This window comes from Hyla sarda, chromosome 3 (genome assembly GCF_029499605.1).
Source record: "Hyla sarda isolate aHylSar1 chromosome 3, aHylSar1.hap1, whole genome shotgun sequence".
Taxonomy (NCBI): domain Eukaryota; kingdom Metazoa; phylum Chordata; class Amphibia; order Anura; family Hylidae; genus Hyla; species Hyla sarda.
In genome coordinates, this window is record NC_079191.1 from 85,167,529 (window position 1) to 85,187,585 (window position 20,057).

Below are 20,057 nucleotides of genomic sequence, written 5' to 3' on the forward strand. Positions count from 1 at the left end.
AGGAGTCGGAAGTACAAAAAACTGTGGAGTCGGAGTCGGAACATTTATCTACCGACTCCACTGCCCTGGTTTTAACAGTTACTGTGCACCATTTGTCTGTAGTGGAGCCTCTGCGCCCCTGGCCTTATATTCATTTAGTATGTGTTATATTGTGCTGAAAGCTTGTTAACGCCTAGAAAGTGAGTGCTAATCCGTCCGGATTTCCACTTTTTATTTTATTTTTTTAAATCTGGGTAGGTGCAGCAGTCATACACATAATATCAGTGCAGTCTGGATTTTTTTTTTCTCTCTTACATTGGCCAGGGATCGTTGTGGAATCTTGTCCAGATTCCAGGGAGCTCCTGACATTTTACTTTTGGGCGCCTGTAATTCTTTTTTACTGTCCAGACATAAAAATATCCGTAATGTGGTTTCAATACGTCCTAAATCCTGAGTCACCTTTCCTGAGGCGCAGTTATAATGTGATAATAAGATTGATCTGCAGTACATTTTATATATATACGAGCCCGGTCATAAATGTACATATTGGGCCTCATTTACTAAGAGTGTCGTTTTTTTTCTGGTGGGAAATGTTGCTTCAGACTTGCAGGATTCCACCTTATTTACTATTCAGATTTAAAAGCCGAGAACATTTTCTGACCAGCTTTTTCTAGGTGGAAATTTCCAGCCATTTATCCACAGGATTTTCTCTGAATTCAATAGTAAATAGGTCTGGTTGTGAAACCACGCCCCTGTTGGGCCAACCATGCCCCCTTTGTGACAGATCACGCCCCTTTTTGGCTTTTTACAGTTCAATGTCGTGTTTGTCAGATTTTCCTGGCGCAGACATGTCGCAGATACTCTGCGCCAAAATAACCCGACAAAAACTGGACGGTTTCAGCTTAGTAAATGAGGCCCACTGTAGTCATCATCTCCGAGATGGAACCTTTCTCTTTGGGGCTGCTGTTTTGTTGGCTTTCTACTTATTGATGTTGCTGAAAAATCTTATGGCATGGAGTCCAGTCCGGACAAGGCTTAGGGCCCATGCACACTGAGGAAATTTCACTTAGAACATTTCTAAGCAGAATCAGCTTGCAGCAGCCTCCCATTGTGGCCAGTTGGATTCTTCTACACCGTTCGCACGTTTTTGCAATACAGTTCCCGTAACCGGTTTTTGAGGAAAGAACCTGTTACATTTCTGCATGCATTCTCCCAAAAATCAGCTGAAATCCACATAAAAATCTGCATGTAAATAAATAAAAACAGGATCTGCATAAATTTCAGATGCAGAATCCACGCAGATTTTGATTTGCTATGTGAACTAGCTCAAACAGAAAAAGTGCCCATATAGCTTAGACTAGATCAGTGTTTTCCAACCAGGGTGCCGCCAGCTGTTGCAAAACTACAACTCCCAGCATGCCCAGACAGCCGTTGGCTGTCTGGGCATGCTGGGAGTTGTAGTCTTGCAACAGCTGGAGGCACACTGGTTGGGAAACATTGGACTAGAGTCTGCCAAAGCCACCACCTTCAACAGGTTCTGCAAACTGTCTAAGGTATATAGCGGCCTCCCAGCTCTGTGTCAGTGGAGGGAAGGGTCAGGGCATGTTGCACTTTGACTGTCTGACCCTGCTGTTCTGGGTTGTGCCAAATGTTCATGTGTATAGGAAGTCTGGGAGCGAAAACTGTCGGCTGAACGAATGGTTGGCTGACTGTTATTTAAAAAATATATGACCAAACTATATAACCTATAAGGTAGTGGTGGAGAACTTGATGTTTTTGCAAAGTTATTAATGGAGCTCTACTGTTTGTAAAAGGAACACATCTGATCATTACATTCTATAAAAGGGGTATTCCAGCCCCAGACAAGTTAGAGTGCTAAAAGAATCCGGTAGATAGCACACTGCCTGCTCAGCCAATCACTGACTGCTGTAGTGACCCATCTTGGCCAGTGACCGGCTGAACATTTAGTGTCTGTGGGGGTTGCCACGTCACAGGAACAAGCAATAAGTAGCAGGGACTGGGAGCTGTTGGAACAGCAGCAACGGGGAAAAGGGAAGGTGAGAATGTGTTATTGTTCTTTTAGCTTCCTGACTTGCCTTTTTAAAGGGGTTATCCACCATAAGGGGATTTTACTACTTACCTGGCAGAACTGGGTGTTTCCTGTTGGATTTCGTTCTCTAAACTACACATCCCACAGTTCCATGCTTGAAAGTTTGAGGTCACTTTCCTTCCTCCCACACATCAGCCACCCTACCCATTGAAACACAATGTTTTCTAACCAGGGAGCCTACAGCTGTTGCAAAATTGAAGCAGGACAGACTACCGGTCTTGACGCACTGCATCCTGGGAAATCCTGAGACATGAGTCATTTTGTATGCTGTTAAAAATAAATATTGGGACGATAATCACATGAGAATTTCGAGAGCCCCTGTAGCAAAGTCAAATAAAAAAAAATTCCTGGAATACCCCTTTAAACATTTTTCTGGGACTGGGATACCCCTTTTAATGAACTGGCCCACTCTTTACAATCCTTTCCTTTGTCCTGTTTCTGAGGATTACAGTCGGTTGTCTTTGAGGGAACCTAGCAACAAGTGTACAATTTTTCATCAGTTCCACCGCAGGAGAAATTAAGTATTAAACCTTTTCAATTTTAAATAATTGGACTGCCTTTTGGCTAAGATCAAGTGTAGTATCTGTTCTTATTGGGCAGTCCACTGGTAGGAATGGATGGCTGCATGGAGGAGCAGGTGTATAGAGGCTGGCGCCCACCCAGCTCAACGGCTGCCCCAATGTGACCCGTTTCCCTCTGGGTCTCGCCATGAGGCTGAGAGGGTCTAGAGCCAAGGTACTTTAGTGCCTCGGGGAGTGGTGACCCCAAGGCGCCAAAACTCACTGCGTGTATTGGCTCACTGAGTTGAAGCACTGGCACCATGGCCTCTTCACCTTGTGGCACTCAACCCTTGCTTCCCGGCCTTCCTGCTAGGATCAGATACATTTTTATAGATCCGGCTGGATGTCCGGGCAGTGTACCTGCGCATGTTCACTTATTTATCATTTATTTATTTTTGTTCACTGTGTCACTTTTTGCGTGTTGTGTGTCCACAGGATTGCTAGGATGTGGTAGCCCTTCTGGATGTCCCTCCTAGCGGTCTAGGGGAGGTGTGCGTGGCCATTAGGTCCTGTACCTCCTGCATGGGCTGGGTAGTGTCTGTTAACAGCTCTGCGGGCAGATACCTTGGCTAACACCAAGGGGGATGCCGGGAGCATTTGTAGTTCGGCGAAAATGGACATTGAACCTGGAACCTCGCCGGTACCTTTTTGTCAGGGTAAGGTTTGTTGGGGTGCCTCTCCTGTCGGAGAAGGGCTTGCGATAGACCGCATCCTTTGTGTACGTTTTTTTTTTTATGTAACACGTTTGCACTTTTTCTTGCACTTCGGGTGATTCGAGAACGTTCCTCGGCTCTTAGATTGGGCTGTCCGTGTAATACACAGATGTCCTACTGAAAGAACATTTCTGCAAATTAACGGAGGTCCAAACAATAGACATTCCCATCCGTCAACTCAGAATGCCCGACTAAGGGATTCAAGACTGGGTTTTCTAAAACCGACCCCTCCTTAAGTGTAGTTTAATGTCTCCCAGTTTTAAAAGACTTAATATTTTATCTTCATACCAGAAGCTTCTAATAGAAGACATCAAACAGAAAGCAGTTGTTCCAGTAATGAATTGCACCTTGGATATACAATGGCATGCTACTTTCTTTATTGGGAACAGATGATGGGTTTTCTATAACGTGCCTACATTGATGGGGTGAGGTACTTGCTTCTACAAGCAGTTTTGTATGGATTTTTACATCTGTTGTGCAAAATACTAGGAGCCAGAACATATAAAATAGGGATCTCTTGGACTTCAGAAGTAGATTGCTCAATCCCAAAGGTTAATCACATTTTGTCAGGAATAAAAGGTTAAAGGGGTTATCCAGGAAAAAAAACTTTTTTTTATATATATCAACTGGCTCCAGAAAGTTAAACAGATTTGTAAATTACTTCTATTAAAAAATATTAATCCTTTCAGTACTTATGAGCTTCTGAAGTTTAAGTTGTTCTTTTCTGTCTAAGTAATCTCTGATGACACGTGTCTCGGGAACCGCCCAAGTTTAGAAGAGGTTTGCTATGGGAATTTGCTTCTAAACTGTGCGTTTCCCGAGACACGTGTCATCAGAGAGGACTTAGACAGAAAAGAACAACCTTAACTTCAGAAGCTCATAAGTACTGAAAGTATTAAGATTTTTTAATAGAAGTAATTTACAAATCTGTTTAACTTTCTGGAACCAGTTGATATATATATATATAAGTTTTTTCCTGGAATACCTCTTTAACCCCTTAAGGACCCTTGACGTACGCGTACGTCATGACACCCTGGTACTTAAGGACCCATGACGTACGCGTACGTCATGGGCAATTCCGGTCCCCGCCGGGCGGGGATAGGATCTTAATGCCTGCTTAAATCATTCAGCAGGCATCCAGTGCAAATGCCCAGACAGAAAAGAACAACCTTAACTTCAGAAGCTCATAAGTACTGAAAGTATTAAGATTTTTTAATAGAAGTAATTTACAAATCTTTTTAACTTTTTGGAACCAGTTGATAGATAAAAAAAAAAAAAAAAAGTTTTTTTCCTGGAATACCCCTTTAAATTGTAATTGTTTTGCAAGGCCACATAAAATAAATTGGTACTTTGGTAAAGAAGGTCATTGAGCTTTGCCTGTATTACTGGAAATGTTTTTGTGCATTATACCAATGTTATTCCTACATGCTCCCCATGAATAGATCCCTTTGCTTTCATAAGAAGAGCCACATGTTGCTGTTTATTTGTGCTGTGCATTGATTATCACATCATGGTAAGAGCTTAATAAGACTGTTTGAAGGAGGCTATTGTTTACTTAAGAAGCTTTTTCAGGACTTCCTTTTTCTCAATTATTTGCCCCTAATCTAAGCCTTGCGTTAAATACTTCTTGTTCTCTTCGTAGCACTTCCAGACCATGATAAAGTCAAAGCTGAACGTGTTAACACTTCGTAAGGAGCCTCTCCCAGCTGTAATCTTCCACGAACCAGAAGCTATTGAACTTTGCACCACGACTCCGCTCATGAAGCCCCGGCCGCAAGCAGGATGCAAGGTATCATGCTATTTAACACCCAAAACTTCTAGACTATACCAGCAAGTATGTGTGTCTTCAGTTTGTTCCAGTCTGTTATAAGAATGGAGTCTAAAGGTTTTTATTTTTATTCTATAAAAAAAAAACTAGGCACCACCTAATGCCAAGTACGGTATTTTTGATCCTATAGGACGCACCGGCGTATAAGACGCACCCAATTTATAGGTGCAAAATCTAAAAAAATAAAGGTTTTGAACCCAATAGTGGTCTTCAACCTGCGGACCTCCAGATGTTGCAAAACTACAACTCCCAGCATGCCCGGACAGCCGTTGGCTGTCCGGGCATGCTGGGAGTTGTAGTTTTGCAACATCTGGAGGTCCGCAGATTGAAGACCACTGCATAGGAGGTAATACTCACGTGTCCCCGCCGCTCAGGACCCGTCACCGCTGCCCTGGATGTCGCTCCATCGCTGTCGCCGTCGCTCCGGAACGTCTCTGCTGCCGGCCGGGTAGCCTTGCTCTCCGTCGCCGCCATCACGTCGTTACGCACGTACGCGACGACGTGATGACGAGGAAGGAGAGCGCCGGCCATACAGGGGATCCCTGAACGGAGAAGACACCGAGGAGGCAGGTAAGGTCCCCCCCCCCCTGGTGTCCTGTAAGCACTAACCCGGCTATTCAGTTGGGCTGTTCGGGACCGCCGCGGTGAAATCGCGGCGGTCCCGAACAGCCCGACTGAACAGCCGGGTTAGTGTCACTTTCCTTTCAGACGAGGCGGTCAGCTTTGATCGCCGCGTCTGAAGGGTTAATACAGGGCATCACCACGATCGGTGATGTCCTGTATTAGCCGCGGGTCCCGGCCGTTGATGGCCGCAGGGACCGCCGCGATAGGGGTGTATTCGCCGTATAAGACGCACCGACTTTTCCCCCCCCAGTTTTGGGGAAAAAAAAGTGCGTCTTATACGGCGAAAAATGCGGTAGGTGACTTAAAACAATTCCCATGCAGATCGAGAAAACAAACTACAGATTATCTTTATGAAACTGTGTAGAGGAAATATAAATTATCCAGCACATGATAGTCTACAACAGCCATCTGGGCTATTTGTGGACTTTAACCCCTTTAGGACGCAGGGTTTTTCAGTTTTTGCACTTTCGTTTTTTCCTTCTAAAATCACCTTTTAAAAATCATAACGCTTTCAATTTTGCACATACTGACCCATATGAGTATTTTTTTTTTTTTTTTTTACGCCACCAATTGTACTTTATAATGACATCAATCATTTCACCACAAAATTTACGGCGAAACCAGAAAAAAAAAGTTTTTGGGACAAAATTGGGAAAAAAACACCATTTTGTAACTTTTTGGGGCTTCCGATTCTATGCAGGGCACTTTTCAGTAAAAATTACACCATTCTGTAGGTCCATATGGTTGCAAGGATACCTAATTTTATATAGGTTTTATTTTACTACTTAAAAAAAATTATAACTACATGCACCAAAATTAGTATGTGTAAAATTGTCATCTTCTGATCCCTATAACTTTTTTATTTTTCCATATACAGGGCGGTATGAGAGCTCATTTTTCTGCGCTGTGATCTGAAGTTTTTATTGGTAGCATTTTTGTTTTGATGGGACTTTTTGATCGCTTTTTAGAATTTTTTTTTTTTTTTTTTTTAAAGTATACAAAGTGACGCAATTTTGGACTTTGGATTTTTTTTTTTTTACGTGTATGCCATTGACCGTGCGGTTTAATTAACTTTATAGTTCGGACATTCCATAGAACCACATTGATCTGTGTGCACTGCGCCTGATTGATAAAGCCTGGTTGAGCCAGGCTCTATCAATCACAGAGCCGGGACAGCCGCAGCAGGAGAGGTGAGCCCTCTGGCTACCTCTACAGTGGATGGCCCCCCCCCCCCCACAATTGGTTTGCGGGGGGAGGGGGGGCGATCCACCCCATTGGACCACCAGGGATGGTTTAAATGTCCCTTTTGTTGTCAGCGGCGATCTAAAGGGTTAATAGCCGGCCGCTATTAACGCCGGCCCCCAGCTACAGGAATCAGCTGGGGCCAGACTGTATGGCGCAGGCTCGAGCTCAGGAATCTGCGCCATACACCGCTTGCCGTGTCAGGACGAGCCGGCTTGTCCTTAGACGGCAACCGGTTAAGGTAAACAGAAAAAGTACAAAAATATAATCAGCATCCAAGTTCAGTGTTTTACTGCCCTTGTGGCCTAGGGCGGTAAAAGGGTTAATGTGTGTTCATTACATTTTTTTACCACTTTTTCCCCCTTAAATGTGCTAACCCATTTTTTGCTTTTTTTTGCCTTTTTCATTTGAGATCCGTGTATCCTGTGGGCTACTTCAGATTTGGTGGACTACGATGACCAGCATTTTTTTGTCGTCACGCCCCTCCCATAGACTTGTATTAAGGGGGCGGACCGTGATGTCATGAGGGGCGGAGCCATGATGTCACACTGCTCCGTCCCCTGTATCGCTGTCATCACGCACAGAGCGTACTCGCTCTGTGCAGTAATGACAGCGGGGTGCCGCAGCGGCGATCCCGGGGGTCCCCAGCAGCGGGACAGCGGCGATCTGACATCTTATCCCCTATCCTTTGGATAGGGGATAAGATGTCTAGGGGCGGAGTACCCCTTTAAGACTTTTAAAATAATGTTATTTAATTTGTGGTTATTGCCTGCTCACAGGATAGGAGATAAGTGTGTGATCGTCGGGGGGGGGGGGGGGGGGGGGGAGGGTTGTCGACTGCTGGGACCCCCTGTGACTTTGAGACAACAGCCCATCATCCAAACCACAACCTTCACAGACCAATGATGAATGACAAGGCGTTCAGAAAGTGATAGTGTAAGATCTCTAATCTAGGGCCCCTTGTTTGCCTGGTGTCTAATCTTCAGCCTCTCTTGTGTTCTGTCTGGTACGGCTATAATCTGTGTCTGCTTAGTTTCTGCACCAGCAGATTAGTTGACTCCCATGAATGGGGCCGTGTTTTTCCCTTGTTTGTGTGGGTGTATTTCAGGGCTGCAGTCTGATGACCTCATTGACCCCCATCACCACCTCTGAACATGTCTGGGAGACTTAAGTATTGGTCTAATCCATTCTAGTCCTGGGTATTGTAACAACGGGGGAATGTCTCTGTGAAGCTCATAATATGGAGTAAGCCTAGGTCAGGAGAAGATTTTCTGAGAAGCATTTCTCAGAAAATCATAGTTTCTTTAGTACCGTATTTATCGGGGTATACCATGCACCGGCCTATAACACGCACCCTCATTTTACCATGGATATTTGGGTAAAAAAAGTTTTTTACCCAAATATCCTTGGTAAAATGAGGGTGCGTGGGTGTGCATGTGTATACCCCGATACACTGTTTCTGACCCCGCAGAAGCCCCCAGGAAAGGCAGGGGGAGAGAGTATTAATGCATGGCTACAGAGCCAGATAGTTATACAGTGAGGGGGAGATTTATCAAAACCTGTGCAGAGGAAAATGGGAGTATATGTCCACAACAACCAATCAGATTGCTTCTTAAAGAGTACCTCTCGCATTCTCTTTATAATCCTCCCAGTTCACTGCACCCATCATGATAAACCACCCCCTGCCTTTATTTTTAATATTTTTTAGTTTTCTACCTTGATATTGCTCTGTATTTTCTGCTCAGTCAGATTCAGACTGGGAAGGGGCGTTACCCAGCAGGTGTGACATCATCTGAAGCCATACAGAGGAGAACTTCATTCCTCACCCTGCTACACACAGTCCGGAGAAGTTCAGTGTGAGATGAGCTATGATTGGCTAAGGCTGCACCCCCCCCCCCCCCCCTGCACTTCAGACTGCATTTTCTTATTTTGGTATTCTGCAGGAGTCCAAAGTCTGTGCAAGAAATGGGGGGGAAATGTGCTCTGTACAGGTAGGGAGACACGTAATCTAGTGGCAGCTATTTTAAGCACAAATAAGATATAGAAAACTTCATTTTTTAACAAAGTACATTAGAAATAATTTTTTAGTTCCATAAGGAGTGGAATAGCAAAAAATTGTTTTGAGAGTGCCCACATAATTATTATTATTATAATTTATTTTTTATTTTTATTAAAGGCTTCTAAAAATTAAAAGCAGCACTCTGGTTGCTATGGGCAACTGCACCACTTTTCTTCTGCATGGGATTTAACCCCTTAACGACTCAGCCCATTTGGGCCTTAAAGGAGTACTCCGGTGAAAAACTTTTTTTTTTTTTTTAAATCAACTGGTGCCAGAAAGTTAAACAGATTTGTAAATTACTTCTATTAAAAAATCTTAATCCTTCCTGTACTTATTAGCTGCTGAATACTACAGCGGAAATTCTTTTCTTTTTGAAACACAGAGCTCTCTGCTGACATCACGAGCACAGTGCTCTCTGCTGGCATCTCTGTCCATTTTATGAACTGTCCAGAACAGCATATGTTTGCTATGGGGATTTCCTTTTACTCTGAACAGTTCCTATAAATGGACAGAGATGTCAGCAGAGAGCACTGTGCTCGTGATTCAGCAGACAGCTCTGTGTTTTAAACGGAAAAGAATTTCCACTATAGTATTCAGCAGCTAATAAGTAAAGGAAGGATTACGTTTTTTAATAGAAGTTATTTACAAATCTGTTTAACTTTCTGGCACCAGTTGATTTAAAAAAAAAAAAAAAAAAAAACGTTTTTCACCGGAGTAACCCTTTAAGGACAATTTTATTTTTAAGTTTTTTTTCGCTTTTTCCTCCTCGCCTTCAAAAAATCATAACTTTTATATTTTCATCAACAGACTAGTATGAGGGCTTGTTTTTTGCACGACAAGTTGTCCATTGTAATGCCATTACTCACTTTACCGTAAAATGTATGGCGCAACCAAAAAAATACTATTTGTGTGGGGAAATTAAAAAGAAAACCGCAATTTTGCAAATCTTGGAAGGTTTCATTTTTACGCCATATAATTTACGGTAAAAATGACGTGTTCTTTATTCTTTGGGTCAATACGATTTAAATGATACCCATGATAACATACTTTTCTATTACTGTTGCGCTTAAAAAAAAAATTGCAAACTGTTTTACCGAATTAGTGTTTTGAAGACATATAACTTTTTCATTTTTCCGTATAAGCGGTGGTATAAGGGCTCATTTTTTGCGCCGTGATCTGTACTTTTTATTGATACCATATTTGCTTATATAGACCTTTTAGTAAATTTTTTATAAAAAATTTTTGGGAATTACATGTTATTAAAAAAAAAAAAAAAAAAAATAGCAGCTATTTTGGACTTATTTTATTTTATTTTTTTTACGTTCACGCCGTTCACCGTACAGTATCATTTAACATTATATTTTAATAGTTTGGATATATACGCACGTGGAAATACCAAAAATGTGTATAAAATATTTTTTTTTACACTTTTTGGGGGTGAAATAGGGAAAATGGGCTAATTCAAATTTTTATGGGGGGAGGGGGTTTTTCAATTTTTTTACTTTTTTTTTTTTTAAATACTTTTTTTTACTTTTTATTTTTACACTTTAATAGTCCCCATAGGGGACTATTTATAGCAATCATTCAATTGCTAATACTGTTCAGTGCTATGCATAGGACATAGCACTAATCAGTGTTATTGGTCATCTTCTCAGAAGATCCAGAGCAGAAGACCCGTTGAAGGCAGCGGAGGCAGGTGAGGGGACCTCCGTCTGCCGTTCTGGATGATCGGATGCCCGCGGCAGCGCTGCGGGCGATCCAATCATCCATTTTACTGACCGCAATGCTGCAGATGCCGTGATCTGTATTGATCACGGCATATGAGGGGTTAATTGCGGACGTCCGCGCGATCACGGATGTCCGCCATTACTGGCGGGTCCCTGGCTGCTATCAGCAGCCGGGACCTGCCGCGCATGGCCCGGGCATCGCTCCGATGCTCGCAGTTATGTATAGGACGAAAATGTAAGTCCTGGTGCGTTAAGTACCAGCTCACCAGGACGTACATTTACGTCATGCGTCGTTAAGGGGTTAATAAATCTGCCCAAGTGTTCTGGACTTGTGCACCTGAATTGACAGATAAAGAGCTTCTTTTATTGCTGTTCTCTGTAACACATTTCTAACATCTAGCAAAAAATTTTATTTCATTCCTTTTTTCCTAATATGGGGAGTAATTCCATGCTCTACTTAGTTGTCGGTTTTGGAACATTTTAGTGATAATATTGTGATTGCGAACTATTGACGTGGAGAAACATTAAAATCTCAGTAATCTGAAGAATGCAAATACACTGCTCAATAAAAATAAAGAGAACACTTAAATACCACAATGTAACTCCAAGCCAATGACACTTCTGTGAAATCACACTGTCCACTCAGGAACCAACACTGATTGACAAGCAATTTCACATGCTGTTGTGCAAATGGAACAGACAACAGGTGGAAATTATAGGCAATTAGCAAGACACTACCAATACAGGAGTGGTTCTGCAGGTGGTGACCACAGACCACTTCTCAGTTCCTATGCTTCCTGGCTGATGTTTTGGTCACTTTTGAATGCTGGTGGTGCTTTCACTCTAGTGGTAGCATGAGACGGAGTCTAAAACCCACACAAGTGGCTCAGGTAGTGCAGCTCATCCAGGATGGCACATCAATATGAGCTGTGGCAAGAAGGTTTGCTGTATCTGTGAGTGTCCAGAGCATGGAGGCACTACCAGGAGATAGGCCAGTACATCAGGAGACATGGAGGAGGCCGTAGGAGGCCAACGACCCAGCAGCAGGACCACTAACACTGCCTTTGTGCAAGGAGGAGCACTGCCAGAGCCCTGCAAAATGCTTACAGCCCAACACTGTACAGGATGTTTGGTATTTGCCAGAGAACACCAAAATTGGCAAATTCGCCACTGGCGCCCTGTGCTCTTCACAGATGAAAGCAGGTTCACACTGAGCACATGTGACAGACGTGACAGTCTGAAAACGCCATGGAGAACATTCTGCGGCCTGCAACATCCTCCAGCATGACCGCTTTGGCGGTGGGTCACTGATGGTGTGGGGTGGCATTTCTTTGCAGAGCCGCACAGCCCTCCATGTGCTTGCCAGAGGTAGCCTGACTGCCATTAGGTACCGAGATGAGATTCTCAGACCCCTTGTGAGACCATATGCTGGTGTGGTTCGCCCTGAGTTCCTCCTAATGCAAGACAATGCTAGACCTCATGTGGCTGGAGTGTGTCGGCAGTTCCTGCAAGAGGAAGGCATTGATGTTATGGACTGGCCCACCTGTTCCCCAGACCTGAATCCGATTGAGCACATCTGGGACATCATGTCTCACTCCATCCACCAAAGCCATGTTGCACCACAGACTGTCCAGGAGTTGGTGGATACTTTAGTCCAGGTCTGGGAGGACATCCCTCAGGAGACCATCCACTACCTCATCAGGAGCATGCCCAGGCATTGTAGGGAGGTCATATGGGCACGTAGAGGCCACACACACTACTGAGCCTCATTTTTACTTGTTTTAAGGACATTACATAAAGTTGGATCAGCCTGTAGTGGGGTTTTCCACTTTGATTTTGAGTGTGACTCCATATCCAGACCTCCATGGGTTGATACATTTGATTTCCATTGATATTTTTTGTGATTTTGTTGTCAGCACATTCAACTATGTAAAGATGGAAGTATTTCATACGATTAGTTCATTCATTCAGATCTAGGATGTGTTATCTTAGTGTTCCCTTTATTTTTTTTGAGCAGTGTATTATACTTATCCCAGACCTGAATAGGTAAAAAGACCCTTAGGTTATTACTCCATATATACTCCACCTGCCTTAATAGAACTTTATTCAAGAGTACAAGATGTGAGGACTATGGAACATTTAACAGCTTTGATTACTTAAAAGCTTTAAAAACAGAAATATATGTTTAATACAGCTTGAAGCCCCCCCCCCCCCCCTTTAAAATTCCCTATACGTTTCTTGTGTTTGGACTTTCCCATGGTTACTTTTGTATGTTTGTGGTTATGCATCCTGCATTACTAAACAGAACATTATGTAGCGTTGTCAAGATGGTCTATAGGAAATGTGGTTTGTATTCAGTGATAGAGATTGTTGTACTATAATGTTCAATCTCTTTCTACTTCTGAAAACAACCATGCATTATATATAAACAATGTCATACAAAAATTAAACAAACAGTTTAAAATAAATAAATAAAACTTTGATTCCTAAAGAACCAAATCATTGTTAGGCTCCTTTCACACTATAAATTCATCCGTTTTAAATACCCGTTCTAATGTTCCGTACTGAAAACCCTTAAAACCGTCCGTTAAATGGTCGTTACAAAATCCCATACAGCTGTTACAAAATCCCATTATAGTCTATGGAATTTTTACATTATCCTTTTTAACCCGTTATTAAAAACGGATGTTATTTTGTGACGGGAGAAAGAATGGATTAAATAGTGTACCATAATACTTTCTAATTCTTCAATAACAATACAGTGGCTAGTGTTGTTGTATTGAGGACCTTTGTTAGTAACTTTCCTTTTATAGTCTTGTCAAGTACTGGGGAAGTTATTTTGGCTGATCTTGGACTAATGCGTCTTTTTATAATGTTAGGTCTTGGCTTAAGATGCAAATCTCATTCTTATTGACCTAACCATATCCTCTTTATGTGATGTGAATCCTGAAATGTACCATTTATGCAGGATGCACCTTGTATTACTTCTTTTTATATAATAGCTACATAAGAAGACCGATAAGACTTTTGCATTTCCCTCTTTACTCCACTCCTCACTAATTTGGAATTATCTCAATTTTACAAATAATAGGGCATAACTCTCTTTATCAGCAGGACTAGATTTTGTGAGGTTCTTTACTAGGACATTCCTTAGGTAATAGTGACCCTCAGAAATGTCAATATGGAACAGCTTTGTTAAACTAGTGACACACTCCTGTAGGTATAACAACCTTATGCCAGGCATACCCCCCCCCCCCCACTTTTTTTTTTTTTTTTAAAAGACCACTCTGTTGGTGGTAAACAGAGGTGCTTAACATTTTTTAATACTGTCTTCTAGTGTCAGAGAGGCATGGCCCAGGGTCCGCTATGCCTTGAGGCCGCAATGGCATTCGTTGCTGACATGATCTGTTGCGTGCATGCTGCGGTAATACACATTGATGGTGCATGCGCTGGCTAACTTCACTGCGCCACCTTGGGCAGATGAGCCCTGTGTGGCAATCAGGTATGCCTGGCATAATGTCCTTGTCATCAACTGCCCTATTCATTCTTTCCTTTACACGGATCAGTTGTCCTGGTCCCTTTGCAGAAAAACAGCCCTGAAGCATGATGTTTCCACCCCCCTTGCTTCACAGTAGGTATGGTGTTCTTTGGATGCAACTCTGCATTCTTTCTCCTCCAAACATGACGAGTTGACTTTTTACCCAAAAGTTCTACTTTGGTTTCATCTGACATTCTCCCAATCCTATTCTGGATCATCCAAATGCTCTCAAGTAAACTTCAGACGGGCCCGGACATGTACTGGCTTAAGCAGGGGGACATGTCTGGCACTGCATTATTTGCGTCCCTGGCGGTGTAGTGTGTTACTGATGGTATCCTTTGTTACTTTGGTCCCTGCTCTCTGCAGGTCATTCACTAGGTCTCCCTGTGTGGTTCTGGGATTTTTGCTCACCGTTCTTGTGATCATTTTGACACCACAGGGTGAGATCTTGTGTGGAGCCCCAGATCGAGGGAGATTATTAGTGGTCTTGTATGTCTTCCATTTTCTAATCATTGCTCCCACAGTTGATTTCTTCACACCAAGCTGCTTGCCTATTGCAGATTCAGTCTTCCCAGCTTGGTGCAGATCTACAATTTTGTTTCTGGTGTCCTTCTACAGCTCTTTGGTCTTGGCCATAGTGGAGTTTGGAGTGTGACTGAGATTGTGGACTGGTGTCTTTTATACTGATAACAAATTAATACAGGTAATGAGTGGAGGACAGAGGAGACTCTTAAAGAAGAAGTTACAGGTCTGTGAGAGCCAGAAATCTTGCTTGTTTGTAGGTGACCAAATACATATTTTCCACCATAATTTGCAAATAAATTCTTTAAAAAATTAGACTGTGATGTTATGGATTTATTTTCTCATTATGTCTCTCAGTTGAGGTATACATATGATGAAAATTACAGGCTTCTCTCATTCTTTAAGTTGGAGAACTTGCACAATCGGTGGCTGACTAAATACTTTTTTTGCCCCACACTATGTTGTTTTATGTATATTATTTCTACATTTCTTTTCTTAGGGAACAAGCCTTTTTTTTTTTTTTTTTTTTTTTTTTTTATAACTCTTGTGGTTCAGAGTACTGTAAATACTGTTCATTCTACCATGTGAACACAGGGAGTCAATTGTGAGGATGTGGATGTTGTGGTTTCCTGGTTGGTGAGTAATTGTGAGATTCCTAATCTGTGCAGTTATACACGTATGATCTGATGAAGTCTTCCAAAGCTACTTTGTATTGAAGATTCTCCAGATCTCCGTATACCCAGGAGTGATTATATATATATATATATATATATATATATATATATATATATATAGTAAACAATGGTTAAACTGCTTTATGATTACTTTTTTCACGTTGTCACCCTTAATTTAACCATTGTATACTATCTGAATCGCTCCACATATGCTTGGTTTACAATCCCCTTCTATTCTAAAGTGCGGCTCTATTACACAAAGTGGGAATGCATCCCCAGGTCATGTGATGCGCTGGCCCCCGGAGCTGTGGTGTTCCGGTGGTTGGTGGGATATGGCGGTCACGTGTTTAGCACCTCAGTGACGCCGGCGCTGTCTCACACGGGAGGTCCTCCTCTCGGCGTAGGACGCAATGACGTCAGTCTGAGTCGGATCACGTGACGGGCCCGGCGACTTCCATTTTACGCCACATCCGCTCAGGACGGACGCGTCGCGTGGAGCGGGGGATGCATGACCCGGAACCGCACTGGACCCTCCAGGTGAGTGTCCTTAACAAAATTATTTAAAGAAGCTAGGGAAGGGAGTCAGACATAGGAGCCAGACGATGCGCTAGAAGGCGCGAAACATTATGTCGCTCAGTGGGTTACCCCTTGTTATGGACTGAATAAAGCAGAGAGCGAAAATATTTGGTGAGTGCAGCCTTTTTCATTTGCCTCTTTAGAAGAATTTACAAATCTGTTTAACTTTCTGGCACCAAAAAAAAAAAGTTTTCCAGTGGAGTACCCCTTTAAGTACTGCACAGGAGCCCTCCTCTGTCTAGTTGTCTTAGAACATTTCTGACCTTGCACTATGTTGAGATGAGATTTACTTTAGGTAAGATTGAGTAATATGATTTGCTACTACTATGATTTATCAAAGTTCGCAGACACTTGTCCAGCTCACCAAAACCCCTCCAATGTTCACGGATCGGTGTCCAGCCAACACCCAATAGTAGAACAAAGAAGCCGAGGATCCAGCACCATTCTTCGCAGCTTTATTGAAACACAGCACACGGATAAAATCGGCCAACACATCAAACGCGTTTCGAGCGCATGCGCTCGAAACGCGTTTGATGTGTTGGCCGATTTTATCCGTGTGCTGCGTTTCAATAAAGCTGCGAAGACTAGTGCTGGATCCTCTGCTTCTTTGTTCTACTATGATTTATGTATTGAGTTTCACTTGCACACAGCATGTTTTTTCAGAGAGCAAGTATATGTAAGTACCATGAATGGTCCTTATTAGGAGACATTTCTCTGTGTGTACTGTAATGTATATATTTTCCATGATTTCCGGTCTGCTCGTATGTTACAGAGACATGTCCGAGCATAGTATAGTTGTGGGTCAACAGTCTTTAGAAAAAAGTGGGTTGTGGCTTCCCTCTGGATCGCCAGTGAGCAGTGGAGGTCTCTGTAGCTGGTCCTTTCTGACATGTCAGATGATATTAAATAGTCACTATTTTAAGTTTAAGGCTGGGTTCACACGTTGCAAAATTAAAACAAAAAGTACTGCAGTAAAATAGTACAAACTGGCCCCTTTTCATGTTAGGTTATGTCTACATTTATCCTTTTATATACTAGCTCTAAAGTTAGAGGTTGTACTAAAAGCAACTACTAGTTAACCTGTTCTACATACCATATAGCTGCACTGTCCATAAAAGTGACATTCGGTGCATTTATTGGGGACATCATGCATTGATCTAGAACGATCTTCCAATATTTTGTCAACAATCCATATATTTTCTTTAAAAAAAATCAAAATACATTTACAAATATTCCGCCACTTATGTTATCCATGTGTCCCAATGACCATATGAGGACCATATGTATTCAGATGTTTTTCTGTAAGGTCTGGAGACATGGTATGCCTACAGCCTTGGTGTTTGCACTGTATTCTAGCCTCATAAGGCATCCATCACGTTTCCATGAGTTGCCTTTTTCACTAAAAAAAGCTATATTGCCTTTTTGTTGGCTGTGAGTCACTGGATGTGGTTCCGATAGACACGCCATTGTGGTCAAGCTGAAAAAAGTGACATATGTTCCAGAGGTAAACAAGCCTGGTGTGCTGGAAGACACTCAGCGTTTAGGATTTCCTAGAAAACTGTTGTTTTTAGGCTTTGGTTATTGTTTTTGTAGAGTGTGGTCTGCAGAAATGCTGCTTGCGACAGACATCAGCTTATTTCACAACACTTGGAGAGCCGTGTAGCAGCTCCAGCAAAATCTCCATAGTTATGTTTAATGAGTAAAATGTTATCTTTATTGACCCGACCAAAGACCAAGCAAAACATATGTGTCTTACATTAAACGCTCTCCCTCCCACGTCCTTGGGTTTCTTGCCCTTGTTAATACAGAATAGGATGCTGGTTTGCTTTATAAGAGGAGACCGCCGTATTCCCTCAGACCCACGTCAAAGGTCTCTGACCCAGCTAAGGCTGCATTCACATCACGATTTCTCCATCCGACCTGAGTACACAATTTTTATAACTTAAAATCGTATGAAATCATATATAAAGTCGGATCCATTGACCTCCATTAAAAAATCTGATCCATTACACACATCCGATTTGATCAGCATCCGATTTCACACGATTTTTGTTTGGGTCTGAAATCGGGGTTGACCACAATTTCAGACCTGAACAAAAATCGTGTGAAATCGGATGCTGATCAAATCGGATGTGTGTAATGGTTCCGATTTTTTAATGGAGGACAATGGATCCAACTTTATATACGATTTGATACGCTTTTAAGTTATAAAAACCTTGTACTCCGGTCGGATGGAGAAATTGGAGAAATCGTGATGTGAATGCAGCCTAACAGTATTGATTTATAGAGGAGCTATCTTCATTAGGTGGCAACAGAGAACCAACTTTCTTAAGAGAATTTTGTTTAATTTTCCTTTTTTTTTTTTTTTTTTGAGATTACCAGTATTTCTATTGGAAATCTGCCAGATTTGTCTCCAACAACATTTAATGTGTTACATGCACTTTTTGGATACTTTTGCTCTGTGTCTCACCCGGGGTGATCTCAGTGTGCCAACAAAAAAAAAAGTCAACATTTAGGTGCATATTTCTGGCGTAAAGTAGGCCAACCAATAGTTTGGACAAAAATGTAAGTGTGTAGATATCTCAAATGTGGTTGAATGCTTTGTAGATGTGTACTTACCAGAATCCAGGCACAACACTGCATAAAGCATCAGATCACAACAGGTGCCCACCTGCAGCCGCTTCCGCTCTTGGATCAGAACAAACATCAATTTCCTCTATGGATAGCTGGTTTCATGCAGCGCTGGCCGAACATCCACACAGTAGGTGACTTAAGTGCTTAGCTGCCAGACAGTAATGGACATGCTTAGAAAGGATCCTTGATTGTCTTGGGGCTAAAGGGCTGTGTTTTGAGTCCACCATAACGCTGCTGCTTTCTTTTTCTGAAATGGCTATTTCCTGTTGGAGGTCCCCCATTCATTGCAGCCCTGTGGAGAATGATCTCCCTCCCACCCAGCATTCGCTCCACCCATTGAAGCAGACAGGCTCCCTTTTAAACACTTCTTGATTTAATGTCTCAGGCTGTACTGCATCCTGGGAAAACCTGAGATAACACTCATTTTGTATGCTGTCAAAGATCACATAGGAATTGCATGGCCATCCAACAAACACAGGTACAGACACTATATTATGAACTACACTAATTTTACAGCCCCTGAAGCACAGTCAAAAAAAAAAATTATAATTTTGGAATACCCCTTTAAAGGAGTACTCTGGGATATAAAAACATATCCCCCTAGCCTAAGCATTCCCGACCACTGGGACCCCCCGCAATCTCCCGTATGGGTCCCTGGCAGTCAGTGGCAAGGGGGCGTGTCCGTCCACCGCATGACGCTGTGGCCGACACGCCCCTCAATACGTCTCTATGGGAGAGCCGGAGCGATGCATTCGTCAGTCTCCGGCTCTGATATAGAAATGTATTGAGGGTGCTTGTCTGCCGCCGTGTCATGTGGTGTTCGAAACGCACTATTTCGACAAAGAGCTGGGGGCCCCAACGGTCGGACCCCCCGCGATCTGAAACTTATCCCTTATCCTTAGGATAGGGAATAAGTTTTCATATCCCAGAGTACTCCTTTTAAGGTTATTTTGCCACAATGCAATGTGTTTTGCGGCGATAGTACGCTGCTGTGTTGCATTGTGGGAAAATAATTTTAATCTTGTTTACACACTTGCGGATGTTCAGCGAGCACCACATGAAACCGGAATTTGTTGTTTGTTCCAAATTTAGACTAGACAGTCAAAAAAAAATCCCCAGATTTATCAAAAATCCATGTACGCAGTTATAGTAAATTTATTTCATTGTGTAGAGTCCCTCACATCCTTTTCTGGTCACTAAAATATGCCCCCGAAAACTAAACAATCCTAGTTTATTTTTTATTCTTTTTTGTTGTATATTTGTTCTGTCCT

At 42.4% G+C, this 20,057-nt stretch overlaps 1 protein-coding gene across 1 annotated transcript in view; it reads left to right on the forward strand.

Annotated features, from left to right (window-relative positions):
* PID1 (phosphotyrosine interaction domain containing 1) overlaps window positions 1-20,057 on the forward strand; it is a 66,915-nt gene that overhangs the window by 30,142 nt on the left and 16,716 nt on the right. The window contains exon 2 of the mRNA XM_056564530.1: window positions 5,005-5,151. Coding sequence (XP_056420505.1) covers window positions 5,005-5,151 — 147 coding nt within the window. The remainder of the gene's footprint in view (window positions 1-5,004; window positions 5,152-20,057) is intronic.